General features: G+C 43.3%; 1 protein-coding gene across 1 annotated transcript in view; it reads left to right on the top strand.

Annotated features, from left to right (window-relative positions):
* The window catches only part of LOC120556519 (SH3 and multiple ankyrin repeat domains protein 2-like), a 287,467-nt gene that overhangs the window by 194,758 nt on the left and 65,946 nt on the right, over positions 1-26,763 (top strand). Inside the window, exons 12-15 of the mRNA XM_039796163.1 lie at positions 1,902-2,041; positions 3,869-3,982; positions 14,713-14,794; positions 26,197-26,304. Of these exons, the coding sequence (XP_039652097.1) occupies positions 1,902-2,041; positions 3,869-3,982; positions 14,713-14,794; positions 26,197-26,304 (444 nt within the window). The remainder of the gene's footprint in view (positions 1-1,901; positions 2,042-3,868; positions 3,983-14,712; positions 14,795-26,196; positions 26,305-26,763) is intronic.

Raw genomic sequence — 26,763 nt, 5'->3', positions numbered from 1 at the left:
CATCATACAAAGAATCAGGTAATCAACAATAACGGTGTGTCTGTATCTATAAGCATGAATATAGTGTGTGTGTGTGTGTGTGTGTGTGCGTGTGTGTGTGTGCGTGTGTGTGCGTGCGCGTGTGTGTGCGTACGTGTCTTTGTGTGTGTGTGTGTGAGTCTGTCTGTTTGTCTTTGTGTGTATGTGTGCGTGTGTGTGTTAGTCTGTGTGTGCGTGTGTGCACATGTGTGTGTGTGGGTGTGTGTGTGTGCGTGTGTGTGCGTGCGTGTGTGTGTGTGTGTGCGTGCGTGCGTGTGTGTGTGTGCGTGCGTGTGTGTGTGCGTGCGTGTGCGTGCGTGTGTGTGTGCGTGCGTGTGTGTGTGTGTGTGGCGTGCGTGTGTTTGTGTGCGTGTGTCCGTGCAAGGGTTGGACAGAAGACATCCGAGACAGTTGTTTTCTTTTCTTCTTTTTTTTCTTTTTCACTGTCAAAGATTTTTCTTAAAAAAAAATTATAATACTTTATTTTGGATTTTTTAACACATAGACATCAATACTAATTCTTACAAATATATACATTATATAAAAACGAAACTATACAAAGAAAGAGAAAATAAAACGCACAGAAAAAGAGGTAAAAGTAAACATAAAATCACATTTAGTCAGAGTTTTGGGTGACCTCCAATGTTTGATCACCATATGTAGAGTCATTTATTTTATGAAAAAAGTTCTCTGATTCCAGCTTCTTGAATGTGAATATTTTCTAGTTCTTAGTTTCAATCCTTAGGATGTGATTTACACCTTGAAAGAATATTTCTCATTGGCCAATGTGTTTAAAAGCTGAACAGATCAAATGTAAACTGAAGACGTCAGCCTTTCAAAATAAAAGCTTAAACTGTTGATAAGAGCTGCAAAGATTAAATCCATTATTGTCAACTATTAAATTAATCTGAAACTATTTTGATAATCGATTAATTGTTTTGAGTCATTTTTTTATGAAAAGAAATGTCAAACTTCTCTGATGTCAGCTTGTTAAATGTGAATATGTTCTAGTGTCTTCTCTCCTCTGGGACAGGAAACTGAATATCTTTGAGTTGGGGACAAAACAAGACATTTGAGGACGTCATCTTGGGCTGTTTGGAAAAACATTTTATTAAACCATTTTCTGATATATTGGAGACCAAACAACTCATCCATTCATTCAGGAAATAATCCACAGATTAATCAAGAATAAAAATAATTGTTAGTTGCAGCCCTTATCATTAGCATTTTTCTCTAGTCCTGCTAAGTCCCGGGTAGCTTCCTGTTGGGTCTTAAGAGCGTCTTGTCTCCTACCCAGAAGCCACTGCAGCTCTGTGGGTCAGAGCCTGCTCATATTCTGCCCCACTTACTCCTGCAAGACACGTGTCTGCTGGCCTCTGAATATCTCCTCTGCATAATTGGTTTATGTGCGCGTGTCTGTATCCATAAGCATGAATACAGTGTGTGTGTGTGTGTGTGTGTGTGTGTGTGGGTGTGGTGTGTGTGTGTGCGTGTGCTTGCGTGTGTGTGTGCCTGTGTGTGTGTGTGTGGGTATGTGTGTGTGCGTATGCGTGCGTGTGTCCGTGCAAGGGTTGGACAAAAGACATCCGAGACAGTTGTTAACGATAGTTTGAGGAAGGTCATAATGTTCCTCTTTTCTTCTTTACACAATAAACAGACGCAGAAAAGAAAAAAAAAGGTGAAAGTGTCACCTTGTAAAGTCAAAGTTGTGCCATTCAAGTGCGACCACACACACACACACACACACACACACACACACACACACCTGTATTTAAACAAATGCCTGAAAAAATAAGTTTGCTTTTGATTGTGGACACAGTCCGTTGATTGTTGGAGGTAAAAGCTCTGACGCGGCGTGTTTTCTCTCTCTTCCTGTCCGTCAGCCCCAGCAGTCACGGCGAGGCCGTAGGCACCAGGAGGAAGCTGTACAGCGCCGTTCCTGGCAGACATTTCGTGGTGGTTCGTCCTTACATCACCCAGGCCGAGGGAGAGATCAACCTGTACAAGAGCGACAGGGTCAAAGGTCAGTTTTGATGTCGTGGTTAACTTGTTTTTACATCACTGAGGGGGCCCACAGCAGAGACCCAGCCCTGATAGCCAGTATAACCTTTAGGGTTTTTCTCAAGTTTCAGTAAGTTTCAGCAACAACGTACAGGTTGGCGTTCTAACCTCCGGTGGATTTGTGAGGACTCTGGTTAACTGCTCCTCAGATCTCTGCAGGGTAAATCCAGACAGCTAGCTAGACTATCTGTCCTATCGGAGTTTTCTGTCGCACGACTAAAACTACTTTTGAACGTACACATGTTCCACCAAAACAAGTTCCTTCCTGAGACTATTGTGCAGAGGCATCGTGGCTCCGTTCGGAGCTTGGCGCCGCCCAAGATGATTGTGATTGGTTTAAAGAAATGCCAATAAACCAGAGCACGTTTTTCTACCATCCAGGAATGCTGTGTGGACTAGCCAGACCCTCCTCCGCAGCGCTGTGGAGGAAGGTCTGTGCTATGTGAGACTATATCATGTGTGATGCTGCACCCTATCCAGTGGTGGAAGAAGATATATATATATATATATATATATATATATATTGGGATTATTGATGCATTAGTCTGGACCAACAGACCAAAGTCTGGACCAATTTCCAGGATGAAGTCTTTCATAAATTATGAAACAGAAACAATCTTTGACATTGGTCCAGTAATAAGCGAGATCGCTGTAACCTGTCAACTATGAATGAATTGTATTTTACGATGCTAAAATGACTGTTTATTTACATGGAGTCTGGTGGGTTTAGCGAACGCAATTTCGCAGATGTTTTTATGTTGATAAAAGGATCTTCTCTTCAACAGAAAGGTCAACCTCCTTAGAAATCCTTTCCATAATGTTGTCAGACACTTAAAATAATAATCTGAGCCTGTCAGAGGCAAAAGGTAAATACAAGCTGGACAGTTGTCCTATTAACTTACATTGTAGCTTGTTTCTCCGCTGCCGACTGCAGCGATCTCGCTTAATACTGGACCAATGTCAAAGATTGTTGTTCCCATCAGTCACTTAGACACAAAAACATAGGAACATAGGGCCCAGGTTGAAAAAAACAGTAGTTACCCTTTAACTTATAAAACACCGATGTCACTTTCACTTTTGTCAGGACATGTTTTACAGTTACAGACCAGATACAAATGTTTTGCCAGTTTAAACATTTAATTATAAGATATTTTCTGGGACTTTGTATACGCAGAAACATTTGCCTTTAGGTTTGATTATTTTCTGTATAAATGTGGCATTTAAGTGACGTGCTTTAAATTAGGGCTGCACGATATGAGGAAAATATGCAATAATGTTGTTGAATATCGAGATAACGACATTACTGGCGATAAATAAACAGATATTAAAGTGTGCTCAGTTCTGCTGCTTTCAGTATTTTGCTAAAATACAACAAAGTGTTTGTTGAATTTAAAATCAACCAAAGGAAATCAATTCCAACTTTCTTTTATTGAACAAATTGAACATTGAATTGAACATAAGATTTGACAGTTAGATTTTAAAGTGCAGTTTTCTGCTGATATTTTCTTTCATCTAACAAAAAGTCTCGGAGTGTCTTTCGCGATGTGTTTACTGCGCCAGTTGATACCGCGATGACGATACAAAAAAGGCATATTGTGCAGCCCTAGTTATTTTTTGATATTTTGTATATGCAGAAACATATGCCTTAATGTTGTATTCATTTCTATTCAAATGTGGCATTTAAATGAAGTTCTTTAAATATTTTCTTCGTACCACTTTCCCACCTCCCCCCTTTGCGCCCTCTCTCTCTCTCTCTCTCTCTCTCTCTCTCTCTCTCCCCTCGGCCCAGTTCTGAGCATCGGGGAGGGGGGTTTCTGGGAGGGCAGCGCCCGCGGCCAGGTGGGCTGGTTTCCAGCCGACTGTGTGGAGGAGATCCCGGCCAAGGCCGCCGACGAGAGGAGCTGTAAGTGGAATCGCTCGCTGTTGCATGCAGTTGGAGGCGGGACGTTGACTTTATGTAGGACAAGGGCGTAGGTTTGGGGGGGGGCACACATTATAGGATGTAGTCCTCTTTTGGTGAGGGAGTTGATGAATAAACAACAAAAACATAGGAAAAAAAGCGCCAAAAACTTCGAAGAAAGCAACGAAAAAAACTACAAAAGCTTCGATAAAAGCAACAAAAGGTCAAAAAACAATTTGTTTTTAAAAAGCGATGAAAAGCATCAAAAAAAGATTACGGGGTTGTCCCCCCAAAAATGTTGTTTCCTGCATTCTGGTGAATGTTTATGTGACAATTTGTGCCTTTTCTGCATTCATTTATGTTGCAGATGTCTTTATTTATGTAAGGGACAGGGCCGGCACAGGCAATGCTGGGGGGGGGCAGTCCAAATGAGTAAAGAAAAGTTAAAGATATTAAAGATAAAAATGACAACTAATGTTGAAAAAAGCAATAAAAACATCAAAATAAGCAACAAAAACCTTGAAAAAAGTGACAGAAATGTTGAGACAAGCGACATTAATGTCCAAAAAAAATGTCGGGAAAAAAATTACAAAAAGCCTTTGCTTATGGGACAAACCTGTTGTTCTCCTGTATTGTTCAGAACTTTCGGGATTTTTGTTTAAAGGAATCATGTGCATCTCAACAACTATCGATTAGAGAATGAGACCTTGTTAAAGCTATAGGCTCCAAAAGTTTAAATCTACACAAAATCACTTTTTGGGGAGTGGGTTGTCTTTCATATTTGTAAAGGGGGACATATCTCTTGCATCCCTCCCGAAATTTACGCCTATGTAGGACACGTCTGTTTTCCATCCCCCAGTTCTGTAGAGAGGGAAAGGAGGAGAGAAAAGAACAGAAGCTAATGCTAAAAGCTGAAGCTTCCCGAGGCAGTGTGATGGCACGTGGCCTCGTTTTTTCTCTCCAGTGCACTAGCTGCATGTGTCTCTGCTCGTCTCCCGGTCTCTTTCCGTCTCCCCAGGCTGTGCTGCGCAAAGCTAAGCGCTACATTGCCCTGCTAACTCAGCTGTGCTCTGATGTCCTCCGGGTGCAAGCTAATGAACATATCATGCCATGCTCCGGCCCCCATAAACATCACTTTTTATTTGTCCTTGCAATTCCTCTCGCTGTGTGCAGCTCGTAGTGAGTGCTGTCAGTGTGTCCACAGTATTAAAGGAAGCAGGCTTTAGAAAAGGCCCCTCCTTCTTCTGTCTGTTCGTTCCACTCTCTTCCTCCTTCCCGTAGCCTTAAAGCTGCGTTCTCTCTAACGTCCAGCAGGGGGCGACTCCACTGGCTCCAAAAAGAAGTCTGTTTCTATAGACGTCTATGAGACAATGAGCCTACTTCTCACTTGATTTATTACCTCAGTAAACATTTTCATAATGAGTTTATGTGCTCAATCGCTAGTTTGAAATCTTCTTCAATACAGCATGATGTTCATTTAGTAAATTATGGTCCCATTTATTTTAAAACAGACAATAAAGCAGGGGATGCTTTAGGACCTGTCGATCAGGACAGAGGCTTAGCGATGCTAACCATGCTAACGCTGTGGACATTAAAACAGACCTCAACTTGTTTTTGGCTGTTGTCTTTGTTTACATCTTCAACTTTGACCCTCTCACTGTGTCAAAGTTTATTGGAACATTTTGGTCGCCTACAATGTTCTTGTTCAACATTCTGCCAACCAAGCTAGCTAGCTACCGATAGCGTTAGCTAGTACATGCAGGTGAAACAGTCACCAGTACCCGGATGTTTGCGTTTATCCGCCAGTAAATCTCCACTAGATGCTCAGAAGGGTTGAAAATCATCAACTTTCCCCCTTTAGCGCCATTGCAACCATAAACAATACTGGTTTGGCAGCGTCATCCTCCCCCCCCCCCCCAAGCCCCACCCTCTCTTCAATATTCGTCACACCCTGTCACCAAACTTGAGGCTTTGAAACGTCAGACTACCAACCAATGGGTAACGTCACTGCTGCTACGTCCATTATTTTTTACAGTCTATGGTTTTATCCCTGTTTTACTGTTTTCTTTCAACTTTGAATCAAAGTTAACTTGAACATTCGGTCGCTTAAAAATGTCGGTAACACTTTACTTGAAGGTATTTACATAAGAGTGACATGACACTGTCATGAACACATGACACTGTCTGAATGACACTTGATGACAGAAAGCGTTATGTCATAAACGGTTATGACTTGTTTATAATGTTTATGACAAGTTCATGACAGGGTCATGTCACTCTTATGTACCTTCAAGTGAAGTGTTACCAAAATGTCTTGTCCAGCGTTCTGCCAACCAAGCTAGCTAGCTAGCTAGCACTACCGTTAGCTGGTAGCTTAACCCTTGTGTTGTCTTCCCTTCCATCATGAAAAAAACCTGTCTGTTGTATTTCTTTTTTTTCTCAACGTTTTTATGGGGGGTTTTCAACATTTTTATGGCTTTTTATGGCGTTTTTGTGACTTTTTCAATGTTTTTGGCGCTTTTTCAAAAGTTTGTAGGTCTTCTTTAAGTTTTTGACAGTTTTTTCATTGTTTTTGTTGCTTTTCCTTACGTTTGTCGTTTGTTTTTTGTTTTTTTACATTGTCAGCGCTTATTTCGACGTCCCATAATTTCTGTTATAAAAAAACTTTGAAAACGGGTGAAATTTGACCCGAGGACAACATGAGGGTTAAGGGAAAGCCTGCGTTCCAGGTTTAACCCACTGGATGACTCGCTTCAGAACGGTTGAAAATAAGCAACTTTTCCCCCCTTTAGCGTTTAGCTTAGCGCAGCACCATTGCAACTATAAACAACACCCCTCCTCCCCCCCAGCTCTGTCTTCTCGTACAAAATCTTCACGTTCGGTTTCAAGAAACAAGATGGCAAAGCCCGTAACGCAAACTTGAGGCTTTAAAACTGTCAGTGTGTCTACACAGTATGAGGGGAAGTAGTTTTCAGAAAAGGCCCGTCCTCCTCCTGCCTGTCCCACTCTCTTCCTTGTTCCACGTTCTTTTTCATCCTCTGGTATATTCTATTCTCTGACAGTGTTTAATTATTGACATTATCACAAAGAAAGCCCAGTGTTGCTGGAGTCGACTCCCCACACCCACCACCCGCTCTCTTAGTCCTCTCTGCTCTCAGGGCTATGTCAGCAATGATAGAGGCAGATGGGGGGCAACTTGTTCTTCTCTCTCTCTCTCTCTCTCTCTCTCTCTCTCGCTGTTTGCCTTCTTCCGGGTGGCTTCTTTTAAAGCCTAACCCCGAGGCCATTGGCACAGGGAGTTCTTCTCAGACTGTGCTACATCCAAATTGCCCCCAGGTCTGCCTGCAAAGAAAGCCTGTCAGAAAATGGGAGCACATTATGGTGGCTCGCAAAGACCCATTCAGAGACAGCCTCAGCCAAGACCACAGGCCCCGTGTGGGGGTGTGTGTGTGTGTGTGTGTGTGTGTGTGTGTGTGTGTGTGTGTGTGTGTGTGTTTGCGCGCGCGTGCGTGCGTGCATGCGCGCGGGCTGTTGCAATCAGACGGGCAGGGTGCGGCCGGCGAACAGTTGTGGCTGATTGCAGAAATAACAGGCGACTGAGAATTTGTTTTCTTTTTTTTTTTTGCCAAAGTGATTTCCATTGGACAGGTAGATGTAGGAGAGGTAGTTTGGACTTTGTCAGAGTCAAAAGTACAGATTGTTTTCATCTTTTAACATCCATCCACCATCCAAGTCAAGTCATCTCCCGAGCTTTACTGACACATATTGTCTCTATGACAACCAACAACAATCGCCATTGTGTTGTGTACCAATCAAATGACCACGGGAAACAGTTTAATGGCCTTTCTATCCATTTTATTTTACGGCTGGTTCCATGGTATCAGAATTTGGGATAGTCGTCACGAAACATTAATTGGTCATGTGACAAGAGCTGGGAAGATTGACAGAACAGGCAGCCAAGTGACAGTACTCTGATCCAATGGATTTGGGGGGAGATCATATTTCATGGTTGGCCGTTGCCATCCCGTGCCCCCATTCTAGCCCCGCCCCTGACTGTAAGCAAAAATATAAAATAAGCATAACCCTCTAAAGCAGATTAGAAGTTTGCATTTTGTTTCTTTAATCAATACTCAAATACCTTTTTGTATTTCAATTGAAAGGGATGTGCTGTAACTACTTCCTGTAGACGACAGCGTAACAAGCCACAGTAGTATAGCGTGGAAATCATTATTTTACACCAAAATGCAATGTTCCCAATCGTGATGAAATTTTTTTCATTTTATCTGCAAATAAAGAAGAAATTAAATAAAAAAATGACAGTTAAGTTTAGCGGTCTTTTACAGTTAAATTTAGCTGACAAAAGGTGACTGCGAGCCGGGTACAGCGCACCGTCCTTTCAGAGGCCGTGGCAGTTGAGTTTAGCAGACTAAAAAGTTAGCGCGGCAACAACATTTAAGTTTAGACACCAAAACCACTAGTTAAAGGTCCAGTGTGTAACGTGTTTAGTTGTTCATTATCAAAATACGTTTTGATAAGTATCCTTCCCAACACTGCATACAGGACATACTGCTCCACCTTTCACGTTCTCTCTGTCACATGATAACCTCCCAGCTGCTACTAATGCTGCTAACGCTGCTAACGGGTATCGTAGCTTCCCGGCCCCGGCAAGTTTGAAGAAGGAAACATGGAGGACCACACGTATTCAAAATCCAAATTTCAGGAACAGGAGTCTTCTTCTTCTCCGCCCAGAAAAAGTCATCAGTGTCATCAGAAAAAAAGCGTTAAGGCTACCGTAGCTGTAATACCTACTTTGAACTGAATGGGACACGAGAGTTGATTGCGATATATGATCTCAATGCTAGATGGGAGAATTCCTACCCATTGGAGCTTTTAAGATTAGAAAAAAAATTGTGGTTTGGATTCAAACTCCCGGGACACGAACACGTTTCCTGGGTGAAAGTCTTTAGTTTTCCCCGGGACATGAACTCTGTTCGCCCACTTGAAAGCGTTGTGTTTTATGACCCAACCACCCACCCCGACCTCCTCCCTGCGCGGCCCACAGTGTTGTTATACAGCAGCGGTCAACGTGGTGCTGACAGCAATAAATAAGTGTAATTACAGTGTGTTCATTTTTGGAGTGATATTTATGTATGCTTAATTAGAACAGCCTGTATAAGTGCAATAAAAAAAAGCAATGTTAAGATGATGGTAACAATAGATCTTCTCTCAGACCTGCAGCGTGCAAACAGTCAGTGCCTTGCTTTTTCATCCCATCAGCCCACACACACACACACACACACACACACACACACACACACTCTCAGCCTCCCAGACCATCAAAATGCCTCCTCATATGCAGACTTTGAAGCTCTTTTTATTTCACCTGACTTGCACATCCTGGCTCACTAGTACGTGAGTTCTATACGACACACACACACACACATTCTGATTTTACTTAAACACCTTTATCTTCTAATCCTTGTAATCCCATCCCTGTAAAAACAGAATGTTTTGTTGCCTTTTGATATTTTGTATGATTGTATTTTCTGTGTTGTTGTTCTGTTTTTGTCTTTGTAATTTGACTCGATGACATTGTAAATGAGGGCCGCCCCCTCAATGATCCCTCGACTATAAATTAAGGTTGAATGAAAGAATGATGAATGAATGAAAGGTTATAGTACAGCTTCGTAACAGTACAGAGACATCCGTTCCAGTTCCAGAGACAGGGGATGAAGCCGTGCAACATGTCACAGTGTAGGTAATGATGTTGTTTCTGAGGGAGGCTGGGCTGAGGAATGTCCCATTTGGCGAGTGTGCGTCGCGTCAATTCCTCCGTCTCATTCTCACGTCTCTCCCTCGCGTCTCCAGCTGAGATATGAGTGAAGGAAGAAAAATATAGACCTGGAAGGAAGCCAGAGGGTCCCAGATGCCCGACAGAATCCACAAAGACACACACAAACACACACACACACACGTGATTACACACACGCTTGTAGTATAAACAGCTCACAGAACAAAGAGAAGGTTTGAAAAATGAGAAGGTCATTACAATTTAAAGTGCTCATATTATGCTTTTTGGCTTTTTCCCTTTCCTTCATTGTGTTATATATCTTTTTTGTGCATGTTATAGGTTTACAAAGTAAAAAGCCCAAAGTCCCCCCCAAAGGGACTTACCATCTCCAACAGAAAACACTGTTCACCAACTGCTCCAAACAGCTCTACTGTAGTCCAGCCTTTACTTCAGAGACAGACATGGTCACCTTGTAACACATGTTATAATGCTCGCCTAGCTGCTAGCGTGGCACGCCCTCATACTCTGCTTCTGACTGGCTAGTAGTCCTTACCTAGGTACTGTCAGGGCACGCCCTCATACTCTGCTTCTGACTGGCAAGTAGTCCTTACCTAGGTACTGTCAGGGCACGCCCTCATACTCTGCTTCTGACTGGCAAGTAGTCCTTACCTAGCTACTGTCAGGGCACACCCTCATACTCTGCTTCTGACTGGCTAGTAGTCCTTACCTAGCTACTGTCAGGGCACACCCTCATACTCTGCTTCTGACTGGCTAGTAGTCCTTACCTAGGTACTGTCAGGGCTCGCCCTCATACTCTGCTTCTGACTGGCTAGTAGTCCTTACCTAGCTACTGCACATGTGCGACTCCCAACAAAGATGGAACAGAAGTGCGATGTCTCACTCTGTAGCTAAAACAGAGAGCTCAACACACAGGGTGAAAAGAGGAGTTGCAGCAATGTGCAGTACAACAAAAATCAGGTGTTTTTGAAAATTAAACCACATAAATCTATTCTGGTACAACCTCTAAACACAATTATGAACCTGAAAATGAGCATAATATGAGCCCCTTTAAAAGGAACAGAGATATTCAAAAAAAAAACGGAGATACAGAACCAAACTGACTGAAAGTTGCATCACAGTGAGAGGAATCAGTTAATGGAGCAATCTCAACAGTGAAACCAAAGAATCTAAAACAAACTTTATATTTAAAAAAACACAATAAACCCTCTGAGGCCTTTGGGAATTTTCTCAAATTTTACATATGTTCTTCTACCTTTTAAAGGCTATTTGCATATAACTTGATACCCATGTGTTTCATAGATAAATATTCCTCTTTGTAGAAGGAGTTATGTATACGCCTGTGGCTCAGATGCCTCGTCATCCCTGTCGTGACTTAATTTTACCACGGAGAGACAAATGTGACACAAGCTATCTTCCCTGTCTCCTAATTCGCCGCATGCCCTATGATCTCGCAATTAAAAAAGGAAAAACGAAACAGAGATTCTGGCGATTCAAGCAATATCTAAACTACATTGTTGCGCTGTATATCGCTGAAATAGTAATAGAGACATTGAAAAAATATTTCCGTGCACGTACCACGCGTCCATCAAACTCAGAAGGTTGAAGCAAATATGTCGAGTAAATGGAATGAAATGTGTTAATTCACTTTTTGTTCTGTTCTTATGTGACTTGCCATGGGGAGAGGGGGAAGAGAATATCATCATTTTTATTTAAGTATTTGTTTTGTTAATGTATGTTTTGTGAAAGCGGGGCAGATCATATCAGATAAATCTTATTTCTGCTCCTTTTCATACAGGACTTGACATTTTGTGTTTGCATTCAGTTGTATTTTTGATTGATGAATGAAATCAGATTTCCACACGCACACACACATACCCACCGTTCATGCAGCATCTCTATTGACCTGTGACCATAGAAACCAGCCAGTCGCAGTCAGACAGCAGTTGCTATGGAGTGTGACTATGTTGGGGATAAACTATTTATGTCTCTCTCTCTCTCTCTCTCTCTCTCTCTCTCTCTCTCTCTCTCTCTCTTAGGCCAATCTGGCAAACCGTTTATATGAAAAAAAAAAAAAAAAAAAAAAAAAAAAAAAACAAAACCCCCCCAAAGGGTTGGGGGGCCCCCTTCTCAAGCTCAACAGTGTGGTTCTGGAAGTAAAAATCCAATTGATTTTCTCCATTTTGCTTATCGGGTATGATGTCGAAAGTCAAGTTCAGACCAACGATTCGCGACGAGACGAGTTAATACTTCTTGCAACGCGCCATTCTGCAACATTCTGAAACCTGCCAGTTAACACCAATGCGTCAAGACGAAACCATAGAAATAAAATGGATAGAAAGGCCATTGAAATGTTTGCCATGGTCATTTAATTGGTACACAACAAAATGGCGAATATTGATAGTTAGTGTCGCAGCTCGCTTGGAGTAGACGTTCCCCGGAGCTGCAGGGAGTGAGGAGGGACAGTTAGACCCAGCAGCAGTGGGACAGCGACCGCTAACGTTAGACCTAGCAGCAGTGGGTCAGAGGACCGCTAACGTTAGACCCAGCAGCAGTGGGACAGCGACCGCTAACGTTAGACCTAGCAGCAGTGGGTCAGAAGACCGCTAACGTTAGACCCAGCAGCAGTGGGACAGCAGACCACTAACGTTAGACCCAGCAGCAGTGGGACAGCAGACCGCTAACGTTAGACCCAGCAGCAGCGGGTCAGAGGACCGCTAACGTTAGACCCAGTGGCAGTGGGTCAGCGAACTGCTAACGTTAGACCCAGCAGCAGTGGGTCAGCGGACCGCTAACGTTAGATCCAGCCCGCTGTTAGTTGGCTAACGTTAGCTTGCTATCTCCACCTTAACGTCAACCCCTTGCCACATCGTTCACAGAAAACGAGCCGAATGGAGCATGAAGTTAATGTGACTCATTTAGCGGCCGTCTCTGCCTCGTAACATTACTACTCCGCCGCTCGTTTGTCCGTTACTGCAAAACCGCGACTTGCCGGAAGTCGGCTTATTATCAGAAGTTTTTTTGTTACCATGGCAATGGTACACATAAAAATGGCTGCCGCTCGGACCATTCTGCTACGTTGATTTGAACGGAAATGGCCTTTCTATTCAGTTCATTAAGGAGGATAGTGATAGTGAGATGCTTGCTACAGTTGCATTTCTAGTAGTGATGAAAGCGAAAACGTTTTATTTCTCCTACTGCGGCTTTGTTCTATCGCCGCTCCCTCTCTTCAGTCACTCTCTAGCTCACTCCACCATACACCGCGCTCGTGGGCGCTCATGAGGCCCAAAAATCTCCGCGCGCTTAAAACGGTTTCGTATCGTCTGAACTGGGCTTAAACCATCCGAGGTAGACTGACCACGAGCAACGGAATTGTGAAACGAAGGTTTCTGCTCCTGTAGAAGCTAGAAGTCCGTATGAAATCAACCTTGTTTTCAGAAAAACAGGTTTTATTCGCAATCTTATGGAGAAATAAGTACAATCCTAATAACCACAATCCTAAGCGTAACAGCGACGTTTCTGATTGGTCCGACTCAGTGTTAATTTGGAAGTGTTTACCGTACCCTTTTTGCTGTTTTCAACATGTTTTTTTTTGCGCCGAATCAAATCTTTTATGGTGGCACGATTCCTCTCGTAGCTGGTTGGCTCGGTTCCAGACGTAAAACTCTTTATATGAGCAATTTTTGAAACAATGTCAATGGAACCACTGAGAGGGAAAAACACTTCCTGAACTAGAGCTGTTAAAAAAGTGGGCGGTCACTGTTGATCTCTATTCCTCCATCCTCTTAAAAGAATCTGTCTGTCCATCATTATACTTCTTATGTGCTTATCTATTCCGCTTAGGACTGATCCATCTCCCAGAACAAATAATCTTGCGCTGAGGGGAACCTGGATCCCCTGCCTTCTTTTCTGTAAAAAAAGAAAAAACAAAGCTCCATTTTCATCTCTATTGGTCGGTCATCTACTTCCAGCCACATTGTCCCTCCTCCAATCTGACGTCTGTGGACTGTAGAGTCTGGGGGGGGGGAGTGGAGGGGAGAGAGAGAGAAAAATGTTCCTGCAAAGATGACACTTCTAAGCCGGATCAGAGGAGATGGAGTTTCTGTGAAAGAGTGACAGCTGGTGTTAGAGAGTATGTGAAGGAAGGAAACAGAGGGAGAGGGAGAGAAATGGGTGAGGAGGAGAGATGGGCTGAGGCAGGAGGAATCTTAAGATAAAACTTCATTGTCTGTTCACACAGAAAAAAATGTTCTTGCATCGTCTGCTCCAACAATCAACAGATAACGTAAAAAACACAAACATAAAAAAAATTAATGAGAGGGGGAAACGCCAGAGCAGGGAGAATGAGGAGAGAAGAAAGAGAGAAAAAGAGGAAAGAGAGAAAGAGAGGGGGAAAGGAGGGAGGAGAAGAAGAAAAGGGGGAGAAGGGAGAGAAGAAGAAGGAGAGGGGGAGGAGGAGGAGAAAAAAAGGGGGAAAGGGGGGGGGGGAGAAGGAAGAGAAAAGGGAGGGAAGAGAAAAAAAAAAAGAGAAAAGGGAGAAGAGGAAGAAGAAAGAGAAGAGAGGGGGGAGAGGGAGAAAAAGGGGAAAAGACGGAGGAGGAAAAAAAAAAAAGGGGAATTGTATTTGCGTGTATTCATCGAACTGTACAGAGAGACAGTGTGAGGACAGGTGTGACTCATCTTTTAGGGATAATTCTGTTTAACACGACAAAGGTTGAAAAGTCCTGAGGTGTTATCGGATTGGATCCCGAAGAGGCAGCTCGGCCTCACGTGCAGCGGCGTTATTTTTAAAGTGCCGTTTGTCAAGGGCTAACAGTTTAACTGTCCACAGGACGGCTACCCTCGGCGCGATTGATTTGTAAACTGCTGTTATTGCTTACAAATGGGATGTGAATATTGATCGCCCTCTGCTATGTTTTGGCAGATTCCCGAGCAGACCGCGCTGACAGACGGAAGCTCTTCAGACACTACACGGTGGGCTCCTACGACAGCTTCGACGCCTCGAGGTAAGGCCTCGCACCGATGCTTGGTTTCAAATCACGTACATAAATCACACAGATATCATAAATTCAAGACAGCAGTCTTTAACACTTTTGCTTCATTAAAGATTTTTCTATTAATATCAGCAGGTTGTTTATAGTCTTTGGGCCCTATTTTAACGATCTAAGCGCACAGCGTGAAGCGCATAGCGCAGGTGTGTCCAAATCCACTTTTGCTAGTTTAATGGCGGAAAAAAGTGTCCGTGCACCAGACGCCTGGTTCTAAAGGGTTGTACTTAGTGTCGTCATTAATCAGAGGTGTGTTTTGGGCGTAACATGCAATCAACCAATCAGAGATCATCTCCCATTCCTTTAAAAGCCAGGTGCGTTTGTTCCTCGGCACATTGCTATTATGATGGAGGATTTGCACCGTAATATTTTTATTTGTAATCCTTTGCATGTGTGTGTGCTGCTGTGCGTCCCTGTGTGTGTAACAAGCATAGTGTGCGCGCGCTGTGCATAAGCCTAGGCGCATTTTACTAATTTGCTGTTAAAATAACAATGAAATGCTGCGTTATTGACTTCAGACCAGGTTTTTGTTGGTCAATGGCACGATCACTTCCTGCTGCCTCAAGATAGCAATACGCCCAGAATGCACCTGAACACACCTCCCTGTAAGACCAGCACGCCCAGAATGCACCTGAACACACCTCCCTGTAAGACCAGCACGCCCAGAATGCACCTGAACACACCTCCCTGTAAGACCAGCACGCCCATGGGTGCACAGATGGGCGCAGGTGCATTTGCTATTTAAACGACGCGGGCGCTGGACGGGAAACTTAAACTAGCAAAGAGACTTTGCGCTGCGCCGGGTGCAAGATAGGACCCCTAATATGAAATCGACAGACTAATCTACTATTTGTCTTTATATCGAGCTGTTTGATTTTTACTTGTCAGTCAGCTTTGGGTGGAAACCTTTCCTCTGTTCTTGAGTGAAAAAAGGGAAAGCTGTAGTAGGAAAAGAGGTAAAAGGGTAATTTCGTTTTTTTATTTTTTTTAACCTGGACCCTATTTTCCCATGTTTTGGGGTCTAAGTGACTGATGGGAACAACAATCTTTGAAATTGGTCCAGTATTAAGTGAGATACAAGCTGCAATGTAACGTTAACGGGCAATTGTGCACCTTCAATCACAAATCTGCTGTGTTTGCCGCTGACAGACGCAGATTATTATTAGCTAGCCCCGAAATCTCCATAATAAACAGTAATTTTATCATTGTAAAACACACTTCATTCAAAGTGGACAGAAACATCGAAAGTCATCTTGGTTCGTCTTTCCACTGTTCCAACAATCACCACTCTGGTTTGGTTGAAATAAACCCTTAATTCACCCATTTACATGTGGAGATATGCTGGCTCTATACACGCTAAAAGTCCTGATTATTTACATGGAATCTGGTGGAGATATGCTGGCTCTATACACGCTAAAAGTCCTGATTATTTACATGGAGTCTGGTGGAGATATGCTGGCTCTATACACGCTAAAAGTCCTGATTATTTACATGGAGTCTGGTGGAGTTTGGTAATGGTGATTTCGGGGCTGTTTCATGTTAAACTAAAAGGATTTTACTCTTTAACAGAAAGATCTATCTCTGTAGGGATCCTTTCCATAATGTTGTCAGACACTTAGAATAATAATTTGAGTCTGTCAGTGGCAAAAACAGAACTTTTAGTGGACGGAAAGATTCTTGTTCATATCAGGTACTTAGACACCAATGTATGGGAAAATAGGGTCCAGGTTTAAAAATACCAAAATTACCCTATAAGATGCAATCCTGTGCTTTCAGCTAAATGAAAAGTCCTTCTCCTGGTACCTTCACCGTCTTCTGCTCTTGAGATATTCTGCTTGACTCTTCTGTCACATCCACTTCAATACAAGCTTCATCAGAAACAAAGATGGATGTGTCTCTCTTTCTGTGTGTGTGTATGTCTCTCTCTTTCTGTGTGTGTGTGTGTGTGTGTCTGTGGGTTTACAGTCAGCTGCATTCTCGACAACAACACATGCCATCACAACTATCTGACAGTCTGTGTGTGTGTGTGTGTGTGTGTGTGTTTGTGTAAGATACATTGTGCTTATATATTCTCCATCGTGAACAAATCTGATTTAAAATAATCAATCCCACACAGGTGAGCCGAATGTCCTTGCAGCAACAGGAATATGAATGGGCTGTGTTTGATCACACCATAGTCTTCTGTTCAGCATCATCAGGCATGCAGCCGTTTGCAGAGCAGGAATTGCACTTGTAGGACTACATTTTGCTTAAATAGCTCATATTATTCTCCTTTTCAGGTTGATAATGTTATTTAGAGGTTGTACCAGAATAGGTTTACATGGTTTCATTTCCAAAAAACACCATATTTTAGTGGTACTGCACATTGCTGCAGCTCCTCTTTTCACCCTGTGTGTTGAGCTCTCCGTCACACTTCTATCGCACATGAGCAGTAGCTAGGTAAGGAGCTGAGTAGGGCGGGCCTACATTTTGGTTATTTTATTTAGGTTAATGATCAGAATACTTCCTCCACTGACTTCTTGTTATGGCTATTTTCATTGTCGATTATTCTGTCAATCATTTTCTCCATTAATCGATTAGTTGTTCGGTCTCTAAAATGTGAGAAAATGGTGAAGAATGTTGATCAGTGTTTCCCAAAAAGCCCAAGATGACGTCCTCACATGTCTTGTTTTGTCCACAACTCAAAGATATTCAGATTCTGTCACAGAGGAGAGAAGACAAAGAAAAAATTCACATTTAACAAGCTGGACTCTGACACAAATTGATTCATTGATCATCAAAATAGTTGACCACTAATCAATTCATTTTTGCAGCTCTACTTCTTGTCACCTCTTGCATCCAGTATGGAAATAAATTAACCTGTTTTGCATCTGAGGAGCTGCTTTAACCCTGACTTTAAACTCTGAACTCAAATAGATGTTTCACATGTGGTCCTAATCCTCTTTCATATAAATATACCAAACTGGGGATTTAAATTAACAACTGTAGGGGACACTGTTAAATTACTACTCTGCTCTCTGTACACTGCAAGAGAAAATGTCAGGCCCATGTAATAATATAATACATGAAAATACCGGTATGTGTGGTAATAAGACTACGAAGGGCAGTGTGACATTTCATTACTCCCCTGGATTTCTTCCGGCAGGACTCTGAACATGCTGGAAGCTTGTTTTTCTCCCAGTAAGGGTCCAATATGGGTCAAGGTGAACCCTACCATCCATCCCTCCCCCATTGCAGTGATGTAGGCTGGTTGGCCAAATGTGAATTGTGGTGTATTAGACTAAAGACCCATGTGAATTTAGAGATCCATGGTAAATCTCAGCTAGAAATGAAGGTTCTTTAACCTGGATTTTGACCATTTACATTTTTTGCTCCCTAAAGCTAAGTTCACACGGCTTGACTTTTAAAGTTGTCAGATCTATGTACCATTCTCGCTACACAACTGGCTGTTACAGTACAATACATTGTGTATTCATTGTTTCACTGTGCAATGTAAACACTGGTGGGATTGGCAATAGCGATTTCAGGGATGTTTCCTGTTAAACAAAAAGGATCTTACTCTTTAACAAAAATATCCATCTGTGTAGGGATCCTTTCCATGATGTTGTCAGACTCTTAGAATAATAATCTGAGACAGTGGCAAAAACATCACTTTTAGTGGACGTAAATTGAAGGTGCGCAATTGCCCATCAATGTTACATTACAGCTTGTTTAGCCGCTGCAGACTGCAGCAGTCTTGCCTAATACTGGACTGGTTACCCTTTAATACAAAAGAAATAGAGCAATTTGTTTTCATAGTGGCAGCAATATGTTGCTGTAAAATGTTACAATGTGTTTGTTGCTGACTCTTCAATGCTGCATGACCTGATGATGTAAGACTAAAACCTTGACTTGACAATTCAAAGTTTTTGCACTGAGATGGCGTTCAGGTGCTCTTTCCATTACTCTTCAAATCTGACTTGTGGACAGACAATCCCTCCTTGCTGACTGAGGCTGCAGCGGGCTGAGATGGAGAGGGAAGAAAGCCAGATGTGGATTTTCGTACATGATGCATCAGCTCTCTGCTGTCTAAGATAAAATGCTGATGATGCTGGTGCCCGAGGACTCTTTGTAGAATCACACGGTACAAATGAAAGCATGCGGAGGAAGGAGCCGGTGACTGAGAGTACTCTGTCGCATTCAAAGCATGCCATTGAGAGGTTAGAAGCCCATGACTGATTTATCGTGCATCATTTACTCCACCAGCCATCAGTCATGCAGCATAAGAGCTTGGTGATTGTCTAACCACTGTGCCCTTGAGCCAGACCTCCAAACGCTAATAAAAAGTTTCACTTGGACAGCAGGAGATGAATGTCCAACACATTCTCACTTCCAACTCGTCAAATACTGACGCTTGGTCAGGACCCTGTGGCATCATTTTTCAACGGGCAGGGTAAAACCACTTAGTTAGGGTTAGGAAAAGATCGTGGGTGGGGTTAAAAAATTTACATTTAAGTCAGTGTTTCCAAAACAGGGGTAGGTTGAGTTACTACGCTAAGATTAGCTAAAAGTAATGAATAAATGGCAAAAAATAACTAGCTAAAAGTGATGACTAAACAGTTGACATTATTAGCTAAAGGTAATGAAGAAACGGTTTAAATAGCTAAACATTGAAATGGTTAATTAAAAGTTAAAATAGTTAGCCAACAGTTGAAATAGTTAACAAACTGTTTAAATAGTTAGCCAAGTATTGAACTAGTTAGCCAACTGTTGAAATAGTAAGCCAACTGTTGAACTAGTTAGCCAACTGTTGAACTAGTTAGCCAACTGTTGAAATAGTATGCCAACTGTTGAAATAGTTAGCCAACTGTTGAAATAGTAAGCCAACTGTTGAACTAATTAGCCAACTGTTGAAATAGTTAGCCAACTGTTGAAATAGTAAGCCAACTGTTGAAATAGTTAGCCAGCTGTTGAAATAGTTAGCCAACTGTTGAACTAGTTAGCCAACTGTTGAAATAGTTAGCTAAGTAATGGATAAATAGGTTGAAACATTCAGCTTCACTCCAAGTAGTAGCCTAGAAACTTAGAAGTAGAACGATTGCTTATCAAACCAACCTTAAATTTATCCCCAATTTATGAAATCATAACAATATCCACTTTTAGATAATGAATAGTGTTCCATTTGGAACATACATTGGTAATTGATTGAGGGGTACGCAAGTTCATCTGAAAGGGCTGTGCGTACCTCGAGGAAAAAGGTTGGAAACCACTGGATTAAGTGACACGTGTGACAAGCAGGGGACACGTGCCCCTGTCTCCTGGGTGACAGTCCTGTGTTGTTTGACCCATCCACAGCAATAGGCCTACTACTCCATACCATTGTCGCTCTTTATACTATGTTATCTTACAGCGCCGCTGTCGAGCTGCTGTTCTGCCCGATGCGTCCCATACAGACACCAAAGGGTGCCCTGTGCGTCGGTATCTGACATTGAGGGCCACTGACCAAGCGGCAGTTTTTGACGAGTTGGGGTTTGAGCGTGGCTTGGAATGTCTGACAAACAATCGACCATTACATTGCATTGCACTGCATACAGAAACCTCTCCTCGAGTCTATAAATACATTGCGGCCTCCCACGGTGGAGCCCAGATTGAGGCAGCGTGCTCCCTGGGGTGAGCTTGCACTTCATCCCATACAGCCTGTCGAACAGCACGTCCCACATCGCGCACGCTCTGCTTTGTTTTGACAAAGCAGCCTCAGCCTGTTGTCCCCCCTCCCCTCTCATCACTTGTTGAACAAGATGACACCTTCGATAAACTGTCAGGCCCATTCGTGCACGCTGCGGCGCGCTGACCTATTGAAGCTGCCACCATGTCAGATTTGGGAGATCAAAGTGTGATTACCAGTGGCTGCCCACTATGGGCCAGAGGGGGTGTGTGCGTGTGTGTGCGTATATATGTGTGAGTGTGTTTGTAAGGGAATGCTGGGAGATAACCTTCAGTGTATCAGCAGTGCGGGCCTTCTTCCTCTCTAGACAGATTGCGTTGCTAAGGGAACTGTTGCTAGGATGGCTGTCGCACCTCTCTCTCTCTCTCTCCTTTATTCTCGCCTCTCTCTGTCTTTTTCTCTCTCTCTCTCATCCCACGTGTCTATTCAGTGTAATCCTTGCACCTAATATAAGCTGAATGATGCACCCTTACAGCCAACACCTCAGGCTGGAGGAGCAAACTCGGCCTTTAAGTCGCACCTCTCCTCTTCTCAGCTCTGCTTCATGACTCTGATCAGTCTCACCACACGATGGCCCAGCCATGATTACTGCAGGAAATGAGAGATGGAGCATACCATTTTATGTGTATTCCAGAAAACGAAGACCTGCGGGTGAAAAAGAAATGTCCCTGGTTAACATATTCTGAGCCAAGGCGAAGATGTCAGATTAGAAATCTTATTGCTGACTATAAGAGGTTCCCTTTCATTTTGGAGTAATCTTTCTCTCGTAGTAGAGCTTCACCATATGGAGGATTCCTCATATACACAACTGCAGCAGCAGCAGCAGCAACAACAGTGTGTGCTCAACACCCAGGCTTGGAGCCTGTTACTGGGGCTTAGGAGGGAGCCAGGGGGGTGGGGGGTCCTGGAGCCGCTGGAGCCCATTAACCCAGGGCTGGTGGCCACTTAGGTTGTTTTCACACCTACCTCGTTTGGTCTGTTTAAAGTGAACCCTGGAGTATTTTTTGTTGGATAATCCGGTATCAGCTCCACACAACTCTCTCTGGATTTCTCAGTAGGACTATGTTCAGAAGATTGTGGCGTCCGGCGACTTTCGCACACAGAAACTCTAGTGAAGATAATGACCTCTTCTGAAGAGTCCATGTTTTTTTAATCCTCCGTGTCCTCCTTGGCTACTAGCAACTATGTGGAGGAGGGGAGGGGGGGCTGTGCGCGATCAGAATCGGAAGGCTTGTATCATGTGGACGCGCCGACACTTTTGTTGTACTTACAATTCCTCATGGGGGCGACAGAAACTACGCACTATAGCTTTAAATATGCGCTAATTTGTGCGGATCAGGCCGCATTTTTCTGTCCGAGCCCGGCCCGCGTCCGACAGAGCAGTAACCAAACCCAGCCCGAGCCCAACAGGCACTAAGATATTTATGTCAAACACAGTTCAAATCTCATTTTTTTTCTCATACTAATGACACATACGTTTGTTTGTGTGGAAAGCTTTTATTAAGCAACTGTCAGAAGGCGTTCGGAAATGTCAACAGATGAGCGCATCAGCGCACACGGGGCAACAAGCGCACATTAACACAGGCGCGCACCTACATAATACGATTTTTTAAATTTAAAATGTTCAATGCCTTATCGCGCTGATGTGACCGAGCCCGACCCGAACCCCAATATCATTTCTAAATATCTGTCTGAACCCGGGTATCCATCCTCTATTGCAAACATTTCCGGAACAGAAATGTGAACATTGGATCAAGTCCGGTTCCAAATTCTTGGTGACTAATTTTGTCGACATATTAGTCAAAGGTTTTTACAGAGGGGATTTTGGATATCTCTTTTCATCACTCCATAAATCAGAAAATAATGCTGATAGCCATAGAGAAATTCATTTTCTCCATGTTTTTAGGAATACAACATTGTATAAATCAGTCTGTTAATGTTATGTGAACAAAGCCCTGTGTAAAAAGCTTCAGAATACAGATAGGAATGAAAGTGGTGTGTGTAAGTGCTGTTGAAGTGGAGATTTCTGGCTCAGAGTCTGAGAACAAAACCTTTAAAGATATGGATTGTGAAATTGTGACATTTTGAAGACACTACAGGTGAATGGGGTAAAATACTTTCCGCCAGGAGCCTGAAGAGCTCGAATAAATGAGGTGATCGATGAGGTGCATCCCTCGTTCCAATTTTATGGCAGCCAGAGCGGAGAAGCTGGAACTCACAATGTAAAGCATGGGAACAATCCAAAGAAATTGCGTTGGCCTTGCGCTTAAGCTGTGTGGAGTAAACCACTGACATGTTGAGTTGAGACTCACCAATCTGCCTACTACTAGCCCACTTTATGATTCGGTTGAGGGAGTTTTTATCCTGCAGGGACAGGCTCCTGAACCAAGACACAAGGGAAAAAGACAACACAGATTCAATAAAGGCTCAATAGAAAAGGGTCAGCATGGTTACATCAATGTAGAAATGGGACAATTTTCTAAGGCAAGACAAACGCTGGTGACCCTTTTTGCAGACTGCCTCGCAATTCTCACTAAAGTTTAATTTCAGTCAATGACTCAATTTACACTCCACAGGCTGGCCATTGATTATTGTAGGGTCATGGGTGGGAACATGCTTTCTAAAACCAATAATCATATCTTAAAAATATATCTTATCTTAGGCCTTAAAAAGTCTTAAAGAGCTCATATTATGCCTTTTGGCTTTTTCCCTTACCTTTACCGTGTCATATATAATTTGTGTGCATGTTATAGGTTTACAAAGCCCAAAGTTACCATCTCCAACAGAAAACACTGTTCACCAACTGCTCCAAACAGCTCTATTGTAGTCCAGCCTTTACTTCAGAGACAAACGTGGGTCACTTTGGAACACACGTTATAATGCTCGCCTAGCTGCTAGCGTGGCACGCCCTCATACTCTGCTTCTGACTGGCTAGTAGTCCTTACCTAGCTACTGCGCATGTGCGACTCCCAACAAAGATGGAACAGAAGTGAGATGTCCCACTCTGTAGATAAAACAGAGAGCTCAACACACAGGGTGAAAAGAGGAGCTGCAGCAATGTGCAGTACAACAAAAATATTTGAAAATGTAACCATGTAAACCTATTCTGATATAACCTCTAAATACAATTATGAACCTGAAAGTGACCATAATATATTAGCACTTAACTGAAGTATTGTGTTCTAGGTCTTAACATTTTTTAACCAGGTCTTAATTTTCCTATATGTCCATGTAATGCTACCTCTAATGCTCTTTTATTTTTATTTTGTTATTCTTGTAGTTCTTTTTTTCGTTACTCCAAATATAATTTCGCTGTATTACAAAAACACACTTTTTAAAAAAAAGATTATTTAATGGGCTTTTTCCGCCTTTAACTTTTGACAGGACAGCTAGGTGAGAGAGGGGGAAGACATGCAGGATATCGTCACAGGTCGGACTCGAACCCTGAAGTTCTGCAACGAGGCATAAACCTCTCAGTATATGTGTGCCTGCTCTACCACTGAGCCAACCCGGCCACACAACATTGCACTTTTATCGAAGCCAATCAGCTTTCGTGTTATTGGTGCGAGTCTCTTTCGGATTGTACTACAGACATAAAAGAGATTTTATTCTTCAGCTATGGGGAAGGGCAAGTTTAGCGATACTAAATACTGAATTTAGGGCTTGATTGAAGTTGTGATAAATGTCTTAAATATCATTCATAATGTACTTAAAAAGTCTTAAATCGGACTTGGTGAAACCTGCAGAAACTCTGAAAATAGAATCATCACACCAGCTGATAAAATCATTAACAACTGGGCCATAGCCGAGCTCATCGTTGTTTAGCAGACTCAAAGTAGCTGTGTGGTCTGCAAATTTCAAAATATGCCCGTCATATTTACTGTACTATTTACTATGGGAGAGCCAGTAGAGGAGAAAAGCGACTCAGATAAAATGCAATTAACTTTCACTGTCTGTGATCTTCCGGTGAAAAAAAAAAATCTGGCAAATTTAAACACCTAAATGTGTACGTTGGATTTTTTTTTCTCCCACTAGTCTGAAAAGGAGACATTTTGGAAGCAAAACTAGTCCAAAACCTCAAAATTTGAAAAATTATGTTTTTGCCATTAGTGTATCCCCTTATTAAAAGGAGGAAGTGGGACATATGTCATGTGCATTTCTAGCTGCAGTTGCAGGCTGACTGCACAGCTGACACGTCTGATGTTTAATGGGGAAAGAAACATGGAGGATTTCATCAGAGTATCAATCACTTAGGCTATTCGCTACCGCTAAACATTTGTTAAGGCAGGCAAAGCTGACAACTGCCCCGGGTCCCCCAAAGGCACCCCACATTCATTGTGCGTCAGCTGGTTTTTGGTTATTTGATTACCAAAATGTTCGACCCTGTAGACCACAAGCAAATTCAGACATGCAAATTTGTAGTTAGCAGACGTGTCGGTGCATTTAACTGGCAGAGGACACACACTCAAACGTCAGTGGGACAATCAATCAATCAGTTAACTAATCAGTCTGTAAATTTGACAAATGACACGGTGACCACTTTCCCCATTCTTACACACACACACACACACACACACACACACACACACACACACACACACACACACACACACACACACACACACACACACACACACACACACACACAGGTTTGTGGCACTATCTTTGTGGGGACCCTAACCTTAACCATCACAACTAAATGCCTAACCTTAACCTTAACCCTTACCCTCACCCTAACCATAACCTAATTCTATTCCTAATCCTAAAACCAAGTCTTAACCCTCAAACAGCCCTTTAAACTTGTAGGGTCCAGCATTTTGGCCCCACAAAGCTGTCGGGACCCCACAAGTATACTGGACTCCCGGTTTCTGGACCCCACGAATATAGTTAAACAAGAACACACACACACACACACACACACACACACACACACACACACACACACACTCTCTCTCCTACCAGCCAGTCGGTTCTGTAGCTGTGATTGCACGTTGCAGTGCACACACAGCACACCTAGACGTCCATTCACACCGAGACTCTGCTGCTGCTCCCTCCCTCCCTCCCTCTCTCTCTCTCTCTCTCTCTCTCTCTCTCTCTCTCTCTCTCGCGCTCTCTCTCCCTCCACCCTCCACCCCACCACCCCGGCGGCGAGCTTCACCCTTCCTATCCCGCCTCATCATGAGCCATTAGCGGCTATCGCCATCAGCCTGATGTCGCTTCTCCTCGACGGCGCAGCACTCCCACACCGCCGCCCGGAGCCTCCGCGGGGGTAACCGCGGCTGCAGCTGCGTCGGCGGCGGGAAGGGAGTTGCAGGGAAAGGGGAGGGAGGCGCTTCTCTTTCGTCGTTGTCTCCCTTTTTTTTTTTTTTTTTTTTTTTTGGGTCGTCTCTCGTTTGGAGATGCTGTCGCCGGGCTGTCGGGGCCGCTGTCATACCGTTTGATAGAGATAGAGGCCGGCCAGAGGAGGAGGAGGAGGAGGAGGAGGAGGCGGAGGAGGAGGTTGTGGTGGGGTGGGGTCGGGGTTGCCCTGCCCTGCCCTGGCCGGACTAGCTCTCTCCTCCAGCAGCATGAACCTCCACTCGGGCAGGGCGTCCGTGGCCATGCTGCGGATGATGGGCTGTGCTAACGGTCGCTCTGCTCGGCATCTCCTCAACAGTGACTGCGTGGTGGACGAGAAGACGGTGGTGCTCCAGAAAAAGGAGAATGAGGGATTTGGCTTCGTCCTGCGAGGGGCAAAAGGTAGGAACAATTTACTGACTTTTTTGTGTGCTTTCTTTTTAAGTATGTGTTTCTTTCAACATTAAACTCTTACGCAGCCAGCCAAGATTCCCATGTTCACATACTTGCAAAATGTGCTCTAGTGCAATTTATTTTTGTGTGCAGTTTGGCTCATCTTGGAATCCGTCTTGAAGGTTTATTAACCTATGTTTGAGAGAATACATACATTAAGTGATTCTGTACCCCCCCACACACACACACACACACACACACTCCCACCCTTCCAACAAAAGCATGCAAATAAGTTATAAAAAATACATTTGAAAGCAACTTTATTGTGACCTTCCCTGGAGCCCTGTGCACAAACTCTTAAGTCAACACACACACACACACACACACACACACACACACACACACACACACACACACACACACACACACACACACACAGAGTGTCAGATAGTTGTGATGGCATGTGTTGTTGTCGAGGATGCAGCTGGCTGTA

This window comes from Perca fluviatilis, chromosome 3 (assembly GCF_010015445.1).
Source record: "Perca fluviatilis chromosome 3, GENO_Pfluv_1.0, whole genome shotgun sequence".
Classification (NCBI taxonomy): Eukaryota; Metazoa; Chordata; class Actinopteri; order Perciformes; family Percidae; genus Perca; species Perca fluviatilis.
Note: the sequence above shows the minus strand (reverse complement) of the source record. Positions and strands in the feature narration are given on the sequence as shown.